This window comes from Bombyx mandarina, chromosome 17, assembly GCF_030267445.1.
Source record: "Bombyx mandarina strain Sakado chromosome 17, ASM3026744v2".
Classification (NCBI taxonomy): Eukaryota; Metazoa; Arthropoda; class Insecta; order Lepidoptera; family Bombycidae; genus Bombyx; species Bombyx mandarina.
The window spans coordinates 373,911-392,979 of NC_143223.1; the positions used below are offsets into that span (position 1 = coordinate 373,911).

Here is a 19,069-nt window from a genome sequence, read left to right on the forward strand (position 1 = left end):
ACCATCTGGAATACTTCAAAGCCAAGCGACACTCTGTGCATGCCGCATGAAGGTCCCGAGCCCCACGCTAGGTAACAGTGTTGATCGTGGTCACCCTCCCAATTTCTCTCGAGCTCTGTCCCGGACCTCGCTCGGACGGTCGCTTAATAGGTTGCTTAATCTTTCATGCTTGGTGACTTTGAAGAGTAGTTCAACATTTCTTCTGCGCCGCTTATCTCAAAATACAAGGTTCGAGTCCCGGTCTAAAAATATATATATACGAAACAAGAACAACGTACATGCAGACTGCGATAAATAAATATGTTTTAATATTTTAATTACATTCTAGGACCAGATACCTAAACACATAACTGCTTGTTGGTAGAAATGCTTAAGATTCTGGTACTAAGAGCTTGCAATATATCCAATCATAAATATCATTACTGACTGAGCTTTACCTACAAAATTTAAAAGACAATGTAAATTCTCAATGTCTTTGGAACGAGTATTGTATACCTAATAGCCTACCGCTCGGAAAAAAAAACCTCTTTTTCTATAATTAATGTCTCTGACTATATCTAACGTGACAGCCCTAAATCAATCTTTCATTATGAGATCTAATACAATTTGCCCAACAAGACGAATGGCGACTTCGGTGCCTAGCTCTAACCATAATCAAGTAGTAATTACAGAATGTAAATTTAAATTTTTTGAATGATCTGTTCAGGTGTTTCCCTGTGTATTTTTACTGCCTATCTCATATTAATTAGTCACCTGTAATATTTGAGAAGGACATGTCGCAGCGCTCAGCAAGTATCGTCCTTACTAGTTGCGTTCACTTCAGAGTCGGATAATTCATCAAAAAAATCTTTAGAAACGCCCTTTTTGTCTGAATACAACGGCTTAAGGTTATAAGGGATAAAATGCGTTCTTCCGGCTGACGATCTCGAAATCAAAAGCAGAATTCGACGGCTAACAGGAGCCTTAAGTTCATAATGCTAAAGTCAAGTTCGTGGTCTTGTACCATCTGTACAATTTATATTGTGTCCCCGCCTAACTCCGTAGTTACTAGTTCTTCGAGTCGGTTGTTGTGAAACAGTATCTCGCCGTTTGACGGAACTTGGCTAATTTCATCTCCGGTTCTGTCTAAGTGCCCCGCCCGAGTATCGGAATTAATAGCGTTTGAGAGTTGATTTATCGTCATGTCGAGGTATTCTTGATTTTCTCCCTTATTAATGGATCGCTAATTTGATTAATGTTCGTTCTGAGGTGTCTCAAAAGCCACGTCGACGTAAATTAAAAACTGGCCCGTGACAATGTTACCTACCTGTCTGTGGTAATTACTTATTGACTGCGATGAACAACAAGGTATGCGTGTTATTGAGACCTCGAGCTCATATATCAAAGTGTGTAGCGCCGCACATTGATATATCGCACCTTTAGAATTGAAGAGGCATAATCTAAAAGTCTCGTTTTTTGTAAACGCTTTTTTGGTAAGCTGGTGGTAGGTAGGATGTCTTGTGAGTCCGTACGGGTAGGTACCACAGCCCTGCCTATTTCTGCCGTGAGGTAGTCGTGGGTTTCAGTTGAAGAGTGGGGCAGCCGTTGTATTGTAAAAACTGAGACTTGAACTTATGTCTCATGCTGGCGATATCTACGTTGAAGATGTCAATGGTCAGTGGTTGAAGATGTCAAAGTTACCACGTCGACCGTGAGCTCGTCCACCAATCGAAAAAAAAGAATGTTATTGAAGAATTATAATTTTTCATACTTTACAGTATGCGTTTGATTTGAAAGAGACGGAAATTGTATTTGTCCTTTTCTTGACTAAAATTTAAGTTTAATTTTTAATTTTAATAATTAAAGATTTTAAACTACATTTTAAACAATCTACATACATGTTTAAAAGTCGTTCAAAGTTAAAAAAATTATTTTCTTCAAAATTTTAGTTCAGTTAATTCTAAAGGTGCGATATCCCCCATATCCAGTTGTCACTTAACACCAGGTGAGCCATGATCTCACCTGTCCGATAGAATGAAAATTACACTTTAATATTATTTATCTTTGAATAGGGACTTGCGAAGCCCGTGTTAAAAAGCAATATATTACCTACATTTCACGATTCCCGAAGTATTGAATTCCCTAAGAGTCTGCGTTAAACTGAAATGTTTCGTAACTATGTCTAGAATCCGAGATATCTCAAGAAAATACTAATTCTTTATATAAAATAACAATTTTATTTCGCAAGCAGTATTCGTAGGAATAAAATCACAAATAACTCGTGACGCATGATTTATTACAACATTGTATTGTTCGCAGTCAAACCCTCTAACAAGAACAAAATTGTTTAAAAAATGACTTCGAACTATAGCTTGTACTTCGATACTTCGATAGAGTTAGTTTAAGGCTAAGCAACTACAAATCGATGTCGATGTTTATTTGGACAAGTACGTGCGTAATTTCGATTTAATAAATAAATCAAAGAACGCATCTGTACCGTTGACTGAAGAGGGAGGAAATATTTTAATTGTATCAAATTCACATTTATTCAGTCATTCAGTCAGGTTTATTCAATGGGTTTTGTTTTGTTTTTCTTTCTTTTCTTCTCAAAATTCTCAAAATCATTTCTCAAAACTCTAAATACTAAGCACAAAAGAATAACTTTAATATCGGCTTACAGATTGCAGCTACTGCTGGATACATTTCATTGCAGCTCGTGGTTCAGTACCGCCTGCAGGTAATACACTGGACAATCAGCACATAAAGGGGAAAAAACTATTTTTGTTTTTTCTACAATTCACATTCAAAACACGACAGTTAAACAATTGGCACTCTCCTCGATCTGCTCTCACGGTCTGATGTAATTTAGGTAGGTACTTCGCAGGATATGTTTGTTTAGCACGTCATCACACCTTTCTTGCTTAAAATAGAAGTAATTTCTGGCTCTCAATTGTTCCTTTTTTAGTAATGATGGCAATGGCATGGCCTCCGAAGATTTTTAATTTTGTTGTAAAAGGTTCGATAGGATTTGAGGCTACCACTTGACAGAATTCAAGTCGTCTGCATCTGGCGCGAATTTGTGGTAATGTGCAAACAAAAAGATTGTCGGGATGATGCATATACCTCACATCCCTTACAGAATCATTCGTCCATGGGGATTCGTGACTCTTCAACGCTGCGCTTCCTATTGCAGTTTACTGCACAAAAGCCTTTTTTTGGATAGATTCACCCAGCCATGTGCTCGATACATATATAAGCGGCTACGGTATAAAGCGCTCATAGTTACCGGCATGCGAACTATGAATAGGGGTGATCACACCCACGCACCGCGTCGTTCTATTCTCGTGCGCAAAATCAATTCACTTGTTTAAACTCAATCTTCAATAACAAACAACATCTGAAACATGTTGGAAACGAACAAAATACCGTTGGTGTCTGTCATTTGTTACTAGACGAGCTTGTATCTAGCAAAGTCAAGTGTGCCATGTGCCTCTCAATCTGAATATATTAGATTCGAGACTGTCTCCGTATTACATTGTAATTTTTCCTCGAGGTTGTACTAATACACATAACGTTCACGGGCGCTCAAGGTTTGCTTTTAGGTTAATAGCTAAGACTACGTTTTTATTTATTTATTTCCCTAACGTACAGACGAGCATAAGGCCCACCTGATGGTGAGTGTTTACCGTCGCCCATGGACTTCAGCAACGCCAGGGGCAGAGCCAAGCCGCCGCCTACCGTTTAACACTCTCCACAAGCCTCTTTGAAGAAGGACATGTCATAGCGCTCGGGAAACACCGTGGAGGGGAGCTCATTCCAAAGCCGGATGCAACATGTAATAATATGTACGAATTCTACTAAGCACTTAAAACTAGATGGACTGTGTACATGTGTGCGCGTTTACGACAAAACTATACTGTTTGAAATGCGGATCAATACAAAAAGTATTATAAGAGAAGCTTTGTAAATACATACACTTCTATATGTCGACTACTCGTTTGGCATTTTTGTTCTTGACAGTACCGCTACATTCTACTCAAGTAGAACTCTACGATTAAGAAAATATCATGTAGAGCTCTTAATCAAATCCACCGTAAGATCCTTAAGAGACTCCATTCTGTAACTCTGCGGATTGATGTAAATGTATTAATAACATATTTATATTTGAGCTTCATTTATGACCTCAAAGCCAAGGAGCATGCTTCCCGTTTCATGGATAGTGGTCATCACTGCCTACAGTTAAATACTTTTTTAAAAACTATTTACTATTTTTGCTGAATATCGTAGAAGCCAGGATGTAGCTAACTGCGTACTTCACTGCATTCAATGTCCTACAATATTAGCAGAAAATAAAGCAGGCTAACCGCTACATGCAATAACAGCAATACATATACGCTAAAGATGCTAACAACGTCAGCACTTGTAAACACACCTCATAATGTTCCGTTCAAAATTACTACTAAATAGCTCTTGCCTCTATATCTTTTAGAAAATATTTCCTACCATATGTTCCCTCTGGATCTGAGTGTTCATGAATAAGAAATGAAGTCCATCAACTCGGATATGTTTGGATGTACGACAAAAAGAACAATAATACTCAATAACATATAAAACTGTTTGCCCAGAATATTTTTTACGACGAAAACTCACTAAAAACTCGCAGGACACACCGCGCGGTTAGGAGTTTGCTTCTTTGAGATTCAAAACAAAATATCATATCTCATGACCCCACACTTCAATTACTCAGTTTAAAGTATCGCGCGAGAAACGCCTGATATGGAGCCGTCACCTAAGGCTACATTTGCTAAGCGATCATGTCACTGGTCCCAGATCCCTGCTCCCTGGAAATCAATCAAAATGAGCTTACCGTTTATGAGCTACTAAAATACTTCCTCGACCTTACTCCAGACATTATGGAAACTTTTTGTCATTTATGACCTCTTTAATAGTCCGCCTCAAACGAATAAATGAAGCCAGCCAGGGTTTTCATCAAAATTTGACACAATCCAGTAAATAAAATTAAGTATTACGGGATCTCATAGTAACAGTTGTTCTCGTATCTACTAAACAACTGAGAAGGGATACTCCCTGGAGAAATGCGATGCTGCGTCGAGAATAAACTAGCAATCTTGTGTTTTAAGTCGGTATAAATGTTTCGACGGAGAGAACAGATTCTTGGAACATGTGTTCCATTGTTCTGAAGATTTTAATTTTGTTACAACAGTACTATTAATAATAACAGGTTTAGTATTTTGAGTCGTAAACATTATTAAAATTACACCACCCATCTGTAGTAATTCTATAACTATTTCTTACCTTTTTCCGCTAGACAATGGTGGTAGAATTTTACTGGTGGTAGGACGTGTTGTAAGTCCGCACGGGTAGATACTACCACCCTGCCTATTTCTGCCGTTAACCAGTAATAATGCGTTTCGGTTTGAAGTATAGAGCAGCCGTTGTACTGTTAAAAGTGAGACCTTGCAAATCATGTCTCAAGGTGCGTGGCGGTATTTACGTTGTAGATGTCTATGGAGTCCGCGAACCACTTAACAATAGGTGGGCTGTGACCTCGTCCACCTAGTTCAGCAATAAAAAATAAAATAACAAAAATGGATAGTCAGAACATGAATACCAGCACAACCCTAGAGACGAAGAGATGAGGTTGGAATCTCAATAGCGTGGCATAACAGCTAGCCCTCACAACGGAATATTGCCGCGGTGGACTGCTTCATGGCGGAAAATTATAAATGTGTAACTTTATTTTTATTACACGCTAATGTTTCTAAAGTGTTGAAGTCCTTCATTATTTTAAAATATTATTTTAAATTAAAGTATCTTTTTTATGTTTGAGGGATTGCTGGTGGCCCGGAGGCCTTTCCAGTTTCACCAGGACAGGTGGGCGAGCAAAGGCTCATCCAGGAGGGGTGGGATTTGCTAACAAAAAATAAAAGATCAAAATCACTATGTCGGTACTCAGTATGTTTAAAATATTCGATGAGCTGACGTTTGTAATATGCTGTATCAAAATTGAATGTCAAATAATAACGATTTTTTGGCGGAAACGCGAGGAGTGAAGTTGTGTGATTTGTTTTATTTTGTCTATTTAGTGTTTCTTCAGGTTTAATGGTGGTTTATTAACTGTTTAATATCTGTGAAAGTGCACAAATGTGGGAAAATGAAACAAAGCCGCTGGACGTAACTTCTCGGGATCCTCCAAAAAGTAAGTCCACTGAAAAAATCGCAGTAAATGACCACAATTTTACTGAGATTATATTTCATCTCATTTCATCTCATCATCATCTCATTTCATTACACTCCATATTATCATTTTTCATAAAAATTAGAATATAAATAAAAATAAGATATGACTCAAAGGTCTTAGTTACCACGTCACAAAACCTCTTACAAAATCAAATAAATATGACATAACCCATAGATTAAACACAATTTTTATTAAATAAGCGTATAGACGGAGGCTCCGACGTATTCATTTTGCGCGGGGCACAGCTTAAGTAATTATGAACCCAATCCGCACATATGGCACTCAGAGACACAAATTTAACTTGAATTAAATATGTACATAGCATTATGCAAATCCGTCCCCTCCGCGAGGGTAAACGAGCGACGGCCGATATTCAACCAATGAAATTTACGTTTTCCACACGAAAAAACACGACGCGACTGAGAATCACGTAATTCCACTATTAGAAATGTCGAGACAGAGCAGCCCGCGTATTACTTTGAATATTTTCATATTGAAATTTATTCTAAAGGTATATTTAATTGAATACTGACTTTCACGGGTAGTAGGACGTCTTGTGAGTCCGCACGGGTAGGTACCACCACCTTGTCTATTTCTGCCGTGTAGCAGTAATGCGTTTCGGCTTGAAAGGTTGTGAAAGGACAGCCGTTGTACTATAAAAACTGAAAACTTAGAACTATTATCTCAAGGTAGGTGGCGGCATTTACGTTGTAGATATCTTTGGGTTCTGGTAACCACTTAACATATGGTGGGTCGTGAGCAGGTGAGCCAGGACCACGCAATAAAAAAAAAGAATAATATGTATGTAAGCGTATTAAATTAGATTATCATATTTTTTACTGTTTTAAGATTGTATGGTTTTGTTCCAGAAACGGATGCTCCCAGTTTGCTGCAGCCTCCCTACGCACCGGACCCTTAAGGATAAGCGTGGTTTGCGCACCGCAATCTACTCATCTCCATCGGCATCAAACAACTGATATTTCTCATGTTTTATTATATAAAGAAATTGTTATAATAAATATAAACTTTAAAAATTGCCGTCTTACAAACATTCAAACATCTATAATATCAATTTGAATTTGAATTTCCAGTCCAGTTCTAGACGAGGAGATGGGGGAACGCGGACCGTCGCTATCCACATAGCTGTGCTCAATTGGAAAGACAGCTGTCCCTGTCGACTTCTATTCGGGAAGGCGTCAAGTAAGAGATCAGTAATAATATGTAGAATATATTCATCAGTGTTCGCGTTCCCTTCAGGCAATAAGGCAAGAGACCGAGTCGTAACGTCATACTCGTGCTCATAATTATTTCGATTGTACCGAAAAGCTGTCTTCCGTGAATATTCGCTGAAGCACGTGTCTCGTTTATCAAAGCTAACTCGTCATTCCACACATTATGAGCACGTGTCGCCATCAAATTAATTAAACACATGCAAAGTGTTGACATTTAATAAGGATTTTTTTTTATTCATTCACGTCGACTAGCTGAAAGAGAAAAGTAATCCCAGGGGCACAGGGCGGACGCGCGAAGGACACTCAGACTCGTTTGCAGCAAGATACGTCATTAAGCTGCGGGAACACTAACAAGGGGACTTCATTTGAACGACCTTTTGATTGTTTTATTACTTCACAGAAACCACAGCGTGAGTTACGCCATCGACGCTACATTCATTGCTGGCTACATAGGAAACTGCTGTCCTGTTTCATGGACCGCAGCGAGCATTACAAACTGAACCCAAACTATTCGTTTAACCAAGCTCAGTACCTGGTAGTTTAACCAAAACAGACGGCTACAGGCCTTCAGATTCTGAGACATTAGATCGCTGGAAGAACCATAAAGATGCAAAGAGCTAATATCTGCAACTTGAACATCTTTACTTAAAACAATTTATGGAGATAAAAATTTAATAAAAGGCCCACTTCAATAACAACGCAAACAATTTTTTTTCTTGTACTGGTTATCATAGTTAACTTAAGCAAGTTGATGGTCGTGTGGTGTCACGCCCTGACCCGCGACAACGTTGCGGCGTTGCGACGTCCGCAGCGCGCGATTGCGGTCAGGGCGGTTCGTGGATACCGCACCGTCTCGTTCGAGGCGGCGTGCGTGCTAGCTGGGACGCCTCCCTGGGACCTGGAAGCGGAGGCGCTCGCTGCGGATTACGCGTGGCGATGCGATCTCCGCTCCAGGGGGGAGCCGCGTCCTGGCGCGGCGGAAGTTCGAGCGCGGAAGCTTCAATCTCGGCGTTCCGTGCTTGAGGCGTGGTCTCGCCGCCTGGCGGACCCCGCCTACGGGCGACGGACCGTCGAGGCGATCCGCCCGGTCCTCTCGGACTGGGTGAATCGCGACCGAGGACGTCTCACCTTCCGAGCGACGCAGGTGCTCACGGGACACGGCTGTTTCGGTCGCTACCTGCACCTCGTCGCCCGGAGGGAGCCGACGCCGAAGTGCCACCACTGCAGTGGCTGCAACGAGGACACGGCGGAGCACACGCTCGCGTACTGCCCCGCTTTCGCGGAGCAGCGCCGCGTCCTCGTTGCAAAAATAGGACCGGACTTGTCGCTTCCGACCGTCGTGGCTACGATGCTCGGCAGCGATGAGTCCTGGCAGGCGATGCTCGACTTCTGCGAGTCCACCATCTCGCAGAAGGAGGCGGCGGAACGGGAGAGGGAGAGCTCTTCTTCCCTCTCGGCGCCGTGCCGCCGCCGTCGAGCCGGGGTTCGGAGGAGGGCGTTTGTCCAGCTCCAGCCCCTATGAGGAGGCAGTCTCCTCCCGGTGATGGTCACGGGGCGACCTAAGGGGGTTGAGGCTGCGCCGCACGCTACCGTCACTCTAGCGCGCTGGCACCAGGAGGACGGGACGGCGCGTCGGCGGCTGCGGACTGCGATGCGGTCCGCATTTTCGTCGTCGCTGTCGTCGCCGAACATACTGTTGAAGAGCAACCCGGTCGGCGGTGTATCGCGTTCCGACCCGGCAGGCTGGTTCTGGCCCAGCGGGGTATCCCGGAACACCAGCGGCACCGCCCGGGCGGCCTGGTAGGGCCGCCGTACCGCGGAGACCGACGTCGTTGGTCGTCGACTATCGCCTCGACGACCCGTCGGTCGGGCGTCCTCGGGGTGGCGCCGCGTGTCTGGTTGTAGTGTTGACCGCGGGAACCCCCCTACTCTGAACGGGTTCTGACCCCGGATGGAGATCGGACGTCGGGTGTAAGAGTGCAGGGGAGTCGTTTAGTGGGTGGGCCCTAAAATCCTTGGGCCCGCGATCTGCTCTCAACACCTGCAGATCGTTGAGTCTCACATACCCCACGCGCCCCCTAGGCGCGGGGACCTCGTAGGAGGTTCGGCCCCCGGCCCGAAAAAAAAAAAAAAAAAAAAAAAGCAAGTTGATGGTAGTTGGTCAGGTTGACGGGAGAAGATCACGCGGACGCTCACCTACCCGCTGATCTGATCTGGTAAAGACGCTCACCGGCCTGCCAATAACCGACGCTATAAAGACCGCCGAGGAGAAGAAGACGTTGGAAAGCATTTTGCATCGAGTGGTCAACATTTCAAATTAGACATGACCTTCACTAATGAAGAGACTGACTCAGAAGGCCTGGAATTACTCTGGATTCTTGAAATTTGTGCCGATCTTAAAGTTAGTCAGACGTCTTGACGTCGGTAAGAATGTTATAGCATTTCATTACATGCGAGTAGATAGATACAGTTCAAGCTAATAAAAGCATGTTAGCTGGATCTTAGTATTTCTGGGATTATTAAATTCCGTCCGTCTATTCAATTGACTTGAAGCTTACATGGTTTGTTATGGTTTTGTTGTAGCACCTACCGTGTACGTTCAGTTATGAGCGCAAATGCAACCTGCTGTGGGCATATTTGACAATCACATTGTAGCGCCATCAATACTCTAAATTAATCTCCTAAAAAAAGTATGTACTATTTAATAAAACTGTATTGAACTAAATCAAGTATCTTTAACCTTGTAACCTTTAAGTACAGTTAACCTTGAACGATGCAAAATTGAATACAGAAGCCTCAACTCATAACCGCCGACTGAGAGATAAAACACGAGCTTGGAACATAAAAATGTTATCGAGAAATATCGTGAACTCTCAGCTAACGGCGCGCGCACTGGAGACACGAATTACACAAATTTTACTGCTGTAAGTGGTTTTATATGGCTTTTTTACATACGAACCGAGCATATATTATTATGAGCGCCGGCTCTGTAATACAAATTTCTCTTTCGTTTATTAGTGGAAGAGCGTTTTGCGAAGCCGCCCGTATTGTTGCCATACGCACGGTTGTCATACGCAGTCATACGCCATCCGTTGGGGCATGCACTTACTCACCAGCTCATCTTACATCATACAAAGTAATTAACTAGAATCTTTGTTTTTGTAGTTTTATATTATGCCGTCGCACTGACAATCGGTGGGACCCTAAAAGTGCTGGAGTGGAGACCTCGTACTGGACATCGTAACGTGGGTAGGCAATCAATGAGGTAGACAGATGGCTTGGTCAAAATAGGTGGTGAGGACTGGATGCGGAAGGTATGTGACCGAAAAGAATGGGGTAGACACGGGTTGAAGAATAGAGAAGAGATCATCTTTCGAATCGGACCCGTGGTCTGCGACCTGTGAGATACAGGAACGGTTGTATTATTTATTCGTGTGGTCTAACAATACTTATGTATGTAGCACCAATAATTAAATATATTTTTTAAATAATATTTCCTCTGTCAAGCCGTTTTCTATATCAAACTAATCTGTTATCAAAGAAGTATTTTTTTAACATCATTTCAATAAAGGTTTCCTCGTAATGTGACAGGTGATAGGACTAGCAGCCATCCCTCCCGCTGCGAAGGGCGCAGTAGCCGTAATACCAGACATTTAAGACTTGGACCTTATGTCTCAAGATGAGTGGCGGCATCCACGTTGTGATGTCAAAGGACTCTTGTAACTACTTAATACCAGAGGGACCGTGAGATCACTCACATTTAAAAATTAATAATAAGAATTCTTCATATTATATATAACTTAACGTTTTTTCGCAAGTTCATATTTTTCTCAAGTCATATTTAGATATAATATTGTCGATGAGCTTCGGTAAGCTCTTGACACTACGTCGACCGTGAACTCGCTAAGAAATAAAGAGATTCGCCTTAACGTTGATAACTGTGAAAAATAAACAAATTTAAAATATAAATATAAACATTTAAACATTATAAAATTCAATCCTTTCGCTTATTTAAATTCTATTCGTGAATTATTTGTTTGACCTTATCAAATCAAACCTTTGAATTCAGTACAATACAACATCCGACGTACTGGCACTGGGATGGTTCATATACTCGTACAGTAAGCGAGTTATCTCACAGCCCGGTGCTCATTAGTCCCTCTAATAATGTTACGTTATAGAAACTCTAGCTTACTGAAATACCAAGAAATATATTTATATTAAATTTACTTTAGAAATTTAGATGGAAATACATTTTAATCTCTAGAGGATAAATTTTCATGGAAAAAGCTGCCCACCTCATTAAGAGCCTGCGCGAACTCAACGTCCTAATTATTATCCAGATTGGCTCTTCATGGCTAAAACATTTTCTGAATACCAGTAAAATAGAGAGGCCAGGCTGCCGTCAATTAATTACTCTGACAATAAGCAAATCAAATTAGCTGATCTCTCCAACACACCGTCAAATTGATAGGCGCCATTGTGCATCGACACATGTGGTTACCAACATCTTTCCAGTTCGCAACGAGACAGACATGTACTCGATTGGTAGTGTAGTGTATTGGTAGGTTATCTATATATTAATACGCGAAGCAAAAATTTTGTATCCCTTTTTACGAAAATTGCGCGGACGGAGGAGTATGAAATTTTCCACACTTACAGAGAATATAGAGAAGAAATGCACAATGCTAATATATTTTTTAATTAGTACATAAAAGATACATTAAATCAATAAAGAAAACATTACACACACTACATACCATGTATTTGACGCACACAAGCATGCATACTATTTATTGTCAAACTTTTGTTCTTGACGTCTGTTGTCAAATTGAGATTAAATATTGTTTGTCTTGTTAATATTTTTATAGTGTAGTCTTGGCGAAATTTGTGATTATAGAAACATAAAATACAATCATAATAGTGTATAAACTTACAATTCCAATTAATTATAGTCGAATTTCGACTACTGCGGGACCTCTAGCTACAATAAAATAGCCTCTTTAACCACCCATTTCAATGAGAATATAAGCACACACATTTTACTTGTTTCGATCCGATAACCACATAACATGACTTAGCTCGTCTACCAGTTTCACGTTTAAAGAAACATACTCTGGTCCTGACGTCATCGCAAGCGATACGTCCATTTTATTGAAGTTAAACTGGTTAACAAGGATTAGATAAATGTGAATGCTGAAATTTAGATTAAGTTTTAAATAGCTTTTATAGCGGAGGCTTTCGAGTTAAATTTACAAATGTTTTATCAATAGCAGATAAGAGATGAGGGATTTATTTAGAAATGTTTTTGTATTTAATGTCGTAAGGACGCACAATTTACGTACATTTCAAAGATAGGACTAACATTTGAAGACCCGCGACAAATGGCTCCTCTGCAGAGGTCTTTACATAAAATAAAATGATTGAAGTTATTAATAAAAACTGACTAGAAACTGATTATGAAAAGAAACTGGACCACGGTCTAGCACTCCACTGTGAGTAATAAAAGTTTGAGAATCAATTTACAAGTTAGTTGGGGAACAATGGGAGTCTCTCACGGAATGCCAAAGTGGCCGAACTGTAGGTTTGCAAACTTCGTATATTACTTGTGATATTATCAGTGGAGACGCGCTATTAATGTCAGTTATAGTCGAGCTGTCAATAAATCCTTAATTGCTTACCGTGAGCATTCGTGCGCATAAGTGACGGGAAATTACACACGTGTAGTGTGTGTAAATAAAACTTCTTCGTACCCGTTTTCATATCATTATGTAATTATGGAGATTTTGGGGCAAATATTTGTTTTATTATTACATGTGGAATTACTTCCATGAATTGCTTCCATTGTCAAAAGATATTTTGTTACCAAAATCAAACCCGCAAAATCAATAAATTTAGGTAATTAAAGAAGGCAAGACCAAAATATGTCCGTATAGATGGCATCTTCAGGATTTTTCTGTACAGCTTCACAGATGGCAGCGTATGACAGCGATCCTCTTTATAATAAAATTTAGTTTAAGAGTTTCACTTGATCTAAACAAAGGGATTACTATGCATCAAGGATACAAAAATAAGGGCGAGTGGAAATAGTAACTAGGGGAGGTTGGAGTCGTATAGCTGTATTTTCATTCCAATGACTGGAAAAAAAACAGTTTTTTTTATTAAATTTCTCCATTGACAGGTCTCCAATTACGAATCATTCACTTTCAATTAAATCTTCGGAAATATTCTTATCTCATTCTTTTGAAAGCAAAATGCCACTAATAAAAATATTTCTTTTTAGTGACACTTTTTTAGTTTCATTTCCACTTCGTCGTGTTGATCACAAGGGTGCTAAAGAAGTTTTCTCTTTAACAACGTGAGGAAATAAGCTATCATCATATAATATGTTATGGCGTAAATATTGTGTTTGATTAGTCCATAGAATACGAAGAAAAGATATGTACATATGGCCCCGCCTAAAAATCCAATTCCGGCTTAAAGGGTGGGAGACTCTCTTCAAAGTGGATAGCGAAATCCACATGGCACTGTAGAATGAATAAAGTCTACCCCTCATAGCAATACTTCACAAACGGCTGTTACAAATTACCATTACCCTACTGTTCCATTTCTATCCGGCCTTCATTGTACTTTACTTTAATTCAACCAGTCAGGTGAAATGGGTTAGATGCAATAAACTAAATCTACAGGCTGTTTCCATTGATTTCGGAATCCAAGTAAATTGTCGGAGTTACGAAGAAGAGCTCTTTGATTAAATATATTTACCTATAAAAGCCGATTGTGTTTTATTAGATTAGATATTCTTAATTAATTTTGTTGCAAGATAAAAGCTGTTGTACTTTTTTGTTTTTTTTTTTGTTAGAATCTGTTAGTAAACTAGCAGAGCCAAACCATTTCAGCTGACGACGGCCAAAAGCAACGTTCATCTGGTCTCACACCACTGCTAAATACAAAAAAAATCAAATAAACAAGCCTTGTTTTTACCGCTGTCCCCGTGGGAGATATATATTTAAAACCCGTGTGTCTGTTTATTTGTGCCTACCGTTACCGTTTCAACTACAACTCGTTCACGCCAAATATCATCACCATTATCATTACCAAACAGTATGGAGACCGGTCCGAATGGGCCTGATTTCCAACGTACCTATTCTCGTCATCTAAAAGGGTCCTGTACTTAAGCCGTTAATATTATAAATCCCTGATTCTCCGTAAAAAAAGGTTAGACATTGTAAAATACCAGTTTTTGGAATCTCTGCCCTTCTCTAGTTACTCAAAGAACAAAGAACGGATTAACACTGAATTTGCTGCTAAAGTATTAATTTGTGGGAGGACGGTACATGTTAATTGAAACGAAAAAAAAAAAGGTTTTTAAACTTGGCTTTTATCGACATTTTTAAGATTTAAGAGTAATATTATGGGGTAGTCATCATAATTGACAGAAGCTTAAATATCTTCATCAACAATTTTAAGATAAGTCTGCATGACGTGTTCCGAACAATAAATACCATTTGATCCGTCGGTCTGCCGAGTAATTTCACCCGCTCGGTGGAAAATGTTCCCTTTGTCGTTTTCCTCCAATATATAATTAAGAAGTTTCTCGAAGTTTTTCGTGAAGTTACGAAGCCATGACAAATTGGATCGCTATTAACAGTGAACAAATCAGGTATATCTTCAATGGCTTGAAGTTAATATTGTTTAATTCGCGAGTTAAGCCCTTGTATTTATCCAGCATTCGGCGTATCTCCAGTCCTCTAATTCTTAAACTAGTAACTAGACGCCTTTGTGTACGATAGTAAAGGTATAGACCCCTTTGATGTGTACGACGATAGCACCTCGAATGTACGATATGTCGGTCAGTCTTTGTCGGAGTACAGCAGACACGATCAAAACTTATGTCTGAAGTTGAGAATTCTCTGCGGTGACTCTTCGAATGGGGAGAAATTTAAATTAAATTCTAATGCGAATTTCGAAGAAGTATCTCTGCAGCCTTCCGAAGGTAATGTGATGCTTGGTATCGACGTTTCTATTTCTACTATCGCAGTAATCGTAGTATCTATACTTAGTCTGCCCATAAATACCGTTACAATTAAAAATTAAAAAAATCTATTGCAAATAACATTTATTACTTTTACAGTGTGTTAGTTTAATACATAAATATAAAACAATTTAAAGTATAAAAAGCTTATTCGAAGTGGTCTCCATTGGCTGCAATACATTCCTTTAAACGTTGAGGCCAGTTATCAATAGAAGCACGCACTCTTTCCATGGGAAAATTTTTCTCTGCCAATCGTACGGATTGTTTTAGGGACTCCAAATTATCATGGCGTTTAGAGCAAGCCGCACTCTCTAAAACTGAACATATTTCATAATCCAGCGGATTAAGATAGGGACTAGACGACGGCCAGTCTTCAGCTCTGATGAAGTCCGAAACGTTCGTTTCCAACCAAGACTACGTAGACCGAGCTTTATGACTTGGCGCCGAGTCTTGCTGGAAGGACCATTCTTGACTATTGAACATGGTGTTGTTAAGGGGCTTCACTACCTTCTCAAGAATGGTATCTTGATACACTTATGCAGATGTTTTGATACCTTTTTCACAAAAGTATGGCTCAGTCACTCCTTCATAGCTAATACCCCACCAAACTATCACTGAAGTCGGATAATGCCCACGTTGCACTCTGTCGACTAATTGGGAAGCTTCTTAAGAGCTTTGAGCATAAATACAGTCATTTTGTTTGTTAAAATGTTGCTCAATTGTAAAAATTGTCTCATCCGTAAACAAAATTTTTCTATGACCTCCCTTTGCGTACCGCTTCAGTAGTTGTTTAGATTTTACCACCCTATTCTTTTTTAAATTATCAGTTAAGAAATGACTAGTACGTCTCTTATAGGTTGCAAGTCCTAAGTCATCTTTTAAAATACGCGACATGGTTCTAGGTGCTATCTTCATCTCCCAAGATAAAATCTTTTGCTTTCGGACAGATTTCTTCGAATTCTTTCCCTTACCGCTTTGACCACCTTTTTCGTACGAACACTACGTGGACGGCCAGATCTTTTTCTGTCACAAACAGAGGAGGTCTCATTGCACCTATTAATAGCCCGGTACACAACATTTTACTAATACCAAGCGTACGGAGAGTTTTAAAAATTGCATTTGGCTCCATACCTACTTTGTGTAATGTACCTAATCACAGCGATTCGGTTCTCTTTATCACCCCACTCCATTTTAATATCGCAAAATATTGTACAATGTATTGGCGCTAAAATGAGAAAACTCAATGAGCAATCATATAAAAATGACAGATTCCAAATTCAAATGTAATATTTTGTTTACTTTTAATTGTAACAGTATTTATGGCCAGACTAAGTACATATAAAAATGAATTGCTGTTCGTTAGTCTCGCTAAAACTCGAGAACGACTGGACCGATTTGGCTAATTTTGGTCTTGAATTATTTGTGGAAGTCTAAAGAAGGTTTAAAAGGTGAATAAGTATGAAAATGCTCGGAATTAAATAAATAAAAAAACAATTTTGTTTTTTGATGTGAAACATCTATAGCCGCACGTAAAACCGATTTCTGGCGTGGCGACGCATGCCTATATGATGCATATATGATGGTATATATATACAGTCTATATGCAGTAGTGTGTACGGTGTGGCGACGCGTCGCCTTGCGCAATCGACTGTGCGATTCTCTCCCACTCGATCCGGCGTTAAGCCATCTCTCTCGCTACACTGAGCTCGGATACCTATAGTGTATACTCCGTAGTGTATACAGTGTTGTTTACTACAGTACACATAACCTGTGTTTTACTTGAAAACAAATTATTTCTTCGTAATATTTTATTTTATCATTATGACATATTTAGTTCCTTTCACAATCTGTTCTTTTCTGCATATTACTTTTACAAAATAATGTCGATCTTTCACATCTGCCAGGCGTCTCGTGACGGCTCACATTTTTTCTTTGATGTGTCCCCCGTCGGACGGATTCGGATTCCTTTTGTTTGTTTTAAGTTTATTTTATACAAAAATTTAGGTATTTTATTATTGATTGAGGCACTACGAAGTCTGCCGGTTCAGCTAGTCGTGTAATAAAAATAGAACCCGCGAAATTATAATTTGCGTAATTAATGGTGGTAGGACCTCTTGTGAGTCCGCGCAGGCAGGTACCACCGCCCTGCCTATTTCTGCTGTGAAGCAGTAATGTGTTTCGGTTTGAAGGGTAGGGCAGCCGTTGTAACTATACTGAGATCTTAGAACTTATATCTTTTTTTTATTTTTTTTATTGTTTAGATGGGTGGACGAGCTCACAGCCCACCTGGTGTTAAGTTGTTACTGGAGCCCATAGACATCCACAACGTAAATGCGCCACTCACCCCGAGATACAAGGGACTCCCAAGAGGTCCTACCACCAGTGATTACGCAAATTATAATTTTTGATTTTTATTACACGATGTTATACCCTCACCGTGGAAGTCAATCGTGAACATTTGTTGAGTACGTATTTCATCAGAAAAATTTGTACCCGCCAGCGGGATTCAAACACCGGTGCATCGCTTAAACACGAATGCACCGGACGTCTTATCCGTTAGGCCACGACGACTTCAAATGTCTATGGGCTCCAGTAACCACCTAACACCAAGTGGGCTTTAAGCTCGTCCACCCTATCTAAACAATAAATAAATAAATAAAGAAAAGTCACGCGCTTTTTAAAGCCAAGTTGGCATCTAAAATGTTGGGAGCTCTAAAGCGTAGCGCTACTTCACTCATTAACAGATTTATGCTGTAAGAAACGCAAGTATATATTTTTTTTCTATTTCTTAGATGGGTTAGCGCCCGTAGAACTGTTATTCATCTATATATTATAGCATTATCTTATCTCTGAAGCATCTATCTATAGCATTATCAATGCAATTGACACAGCAACACTTCGTTATAATGAAATAGGCTATTCATATTATGTAGACAAATAAAATTAAAGCAAATATGTATTAATAAATAAATGAAACCTTTCATTTAATTTTGATCTTACGTTGAAAGTTAGTAGATTAACTAATTGGTTTTGACGAAAATTTATGTTGGTAAGTTTCTAGACCGATTTAATTAGTTGGTCAATAATTAGTTGGAAGTTTAGAAGTACAAACTGCTGAATAGGCGTTAAAACTAGTCAAATATTGAGTTAAAGGATAATAATTGGATTAAAACTGAATCGTAGAAACCGGTAAACTGTCATGTCAATAATTGAATTGCGAGCCGTACCAAAAACTTATTTAAAAATGTAATGTCAGCTGAAAGAGATTAATTATTGAGTGGCGATCGCGTATTAGCGATATAAACATGCAATTTTTAAAAAAGACTAGAAAAGTCAAAGTACGGGCTCAAAGATCCGCAATGACATGTCTCAGCAATGTCCAAAAATAGTTTGATTAATACGAGGGCTGCACTAAAAGTATCGGGAATGGAATATTTCCACTCTTCCTGTCATATTAAAATCTTTTTAATTGAAAACTCCTTGGTTTTAAAAATTGAATACCATTTATTTATTTAAAAAAAGATTCTCGGTCTTGTCACGAGGTTTTGTCAAACTTGTTTA

General features: G+C 39.6%; 1 protein-coding gene across 2 annotated transcripts in view; it reads right to left on the minus strand.

Moving 5' to 3' along the window:
* AstA-R1 (allatostatin A receptor 1) overlaps positions 1-19,069 on the minus strand; it is a 92,530-nt gene that overhangs the window by 58,512 nt on the left and 14,949 nt on the right. Inside the window, exon 1 of one of the 2 annotated variants that reach the window (XM_089734242.1) lies at positions 3-619. The exons of the other annotated variant lie outside the window; for it this stretch is intronic. Within the exon in view, the coding sequence (XP_089590368.1) occupies positions 3-41 (39 nt within the window). The 5' untranslated portion in view covers positions 42-619. Of the gene's footprint in view, positions 1-2; positions 620-19,069 lie in introns of those variants that run through there. 2 annotated transcript variants of the gene reach the window in all.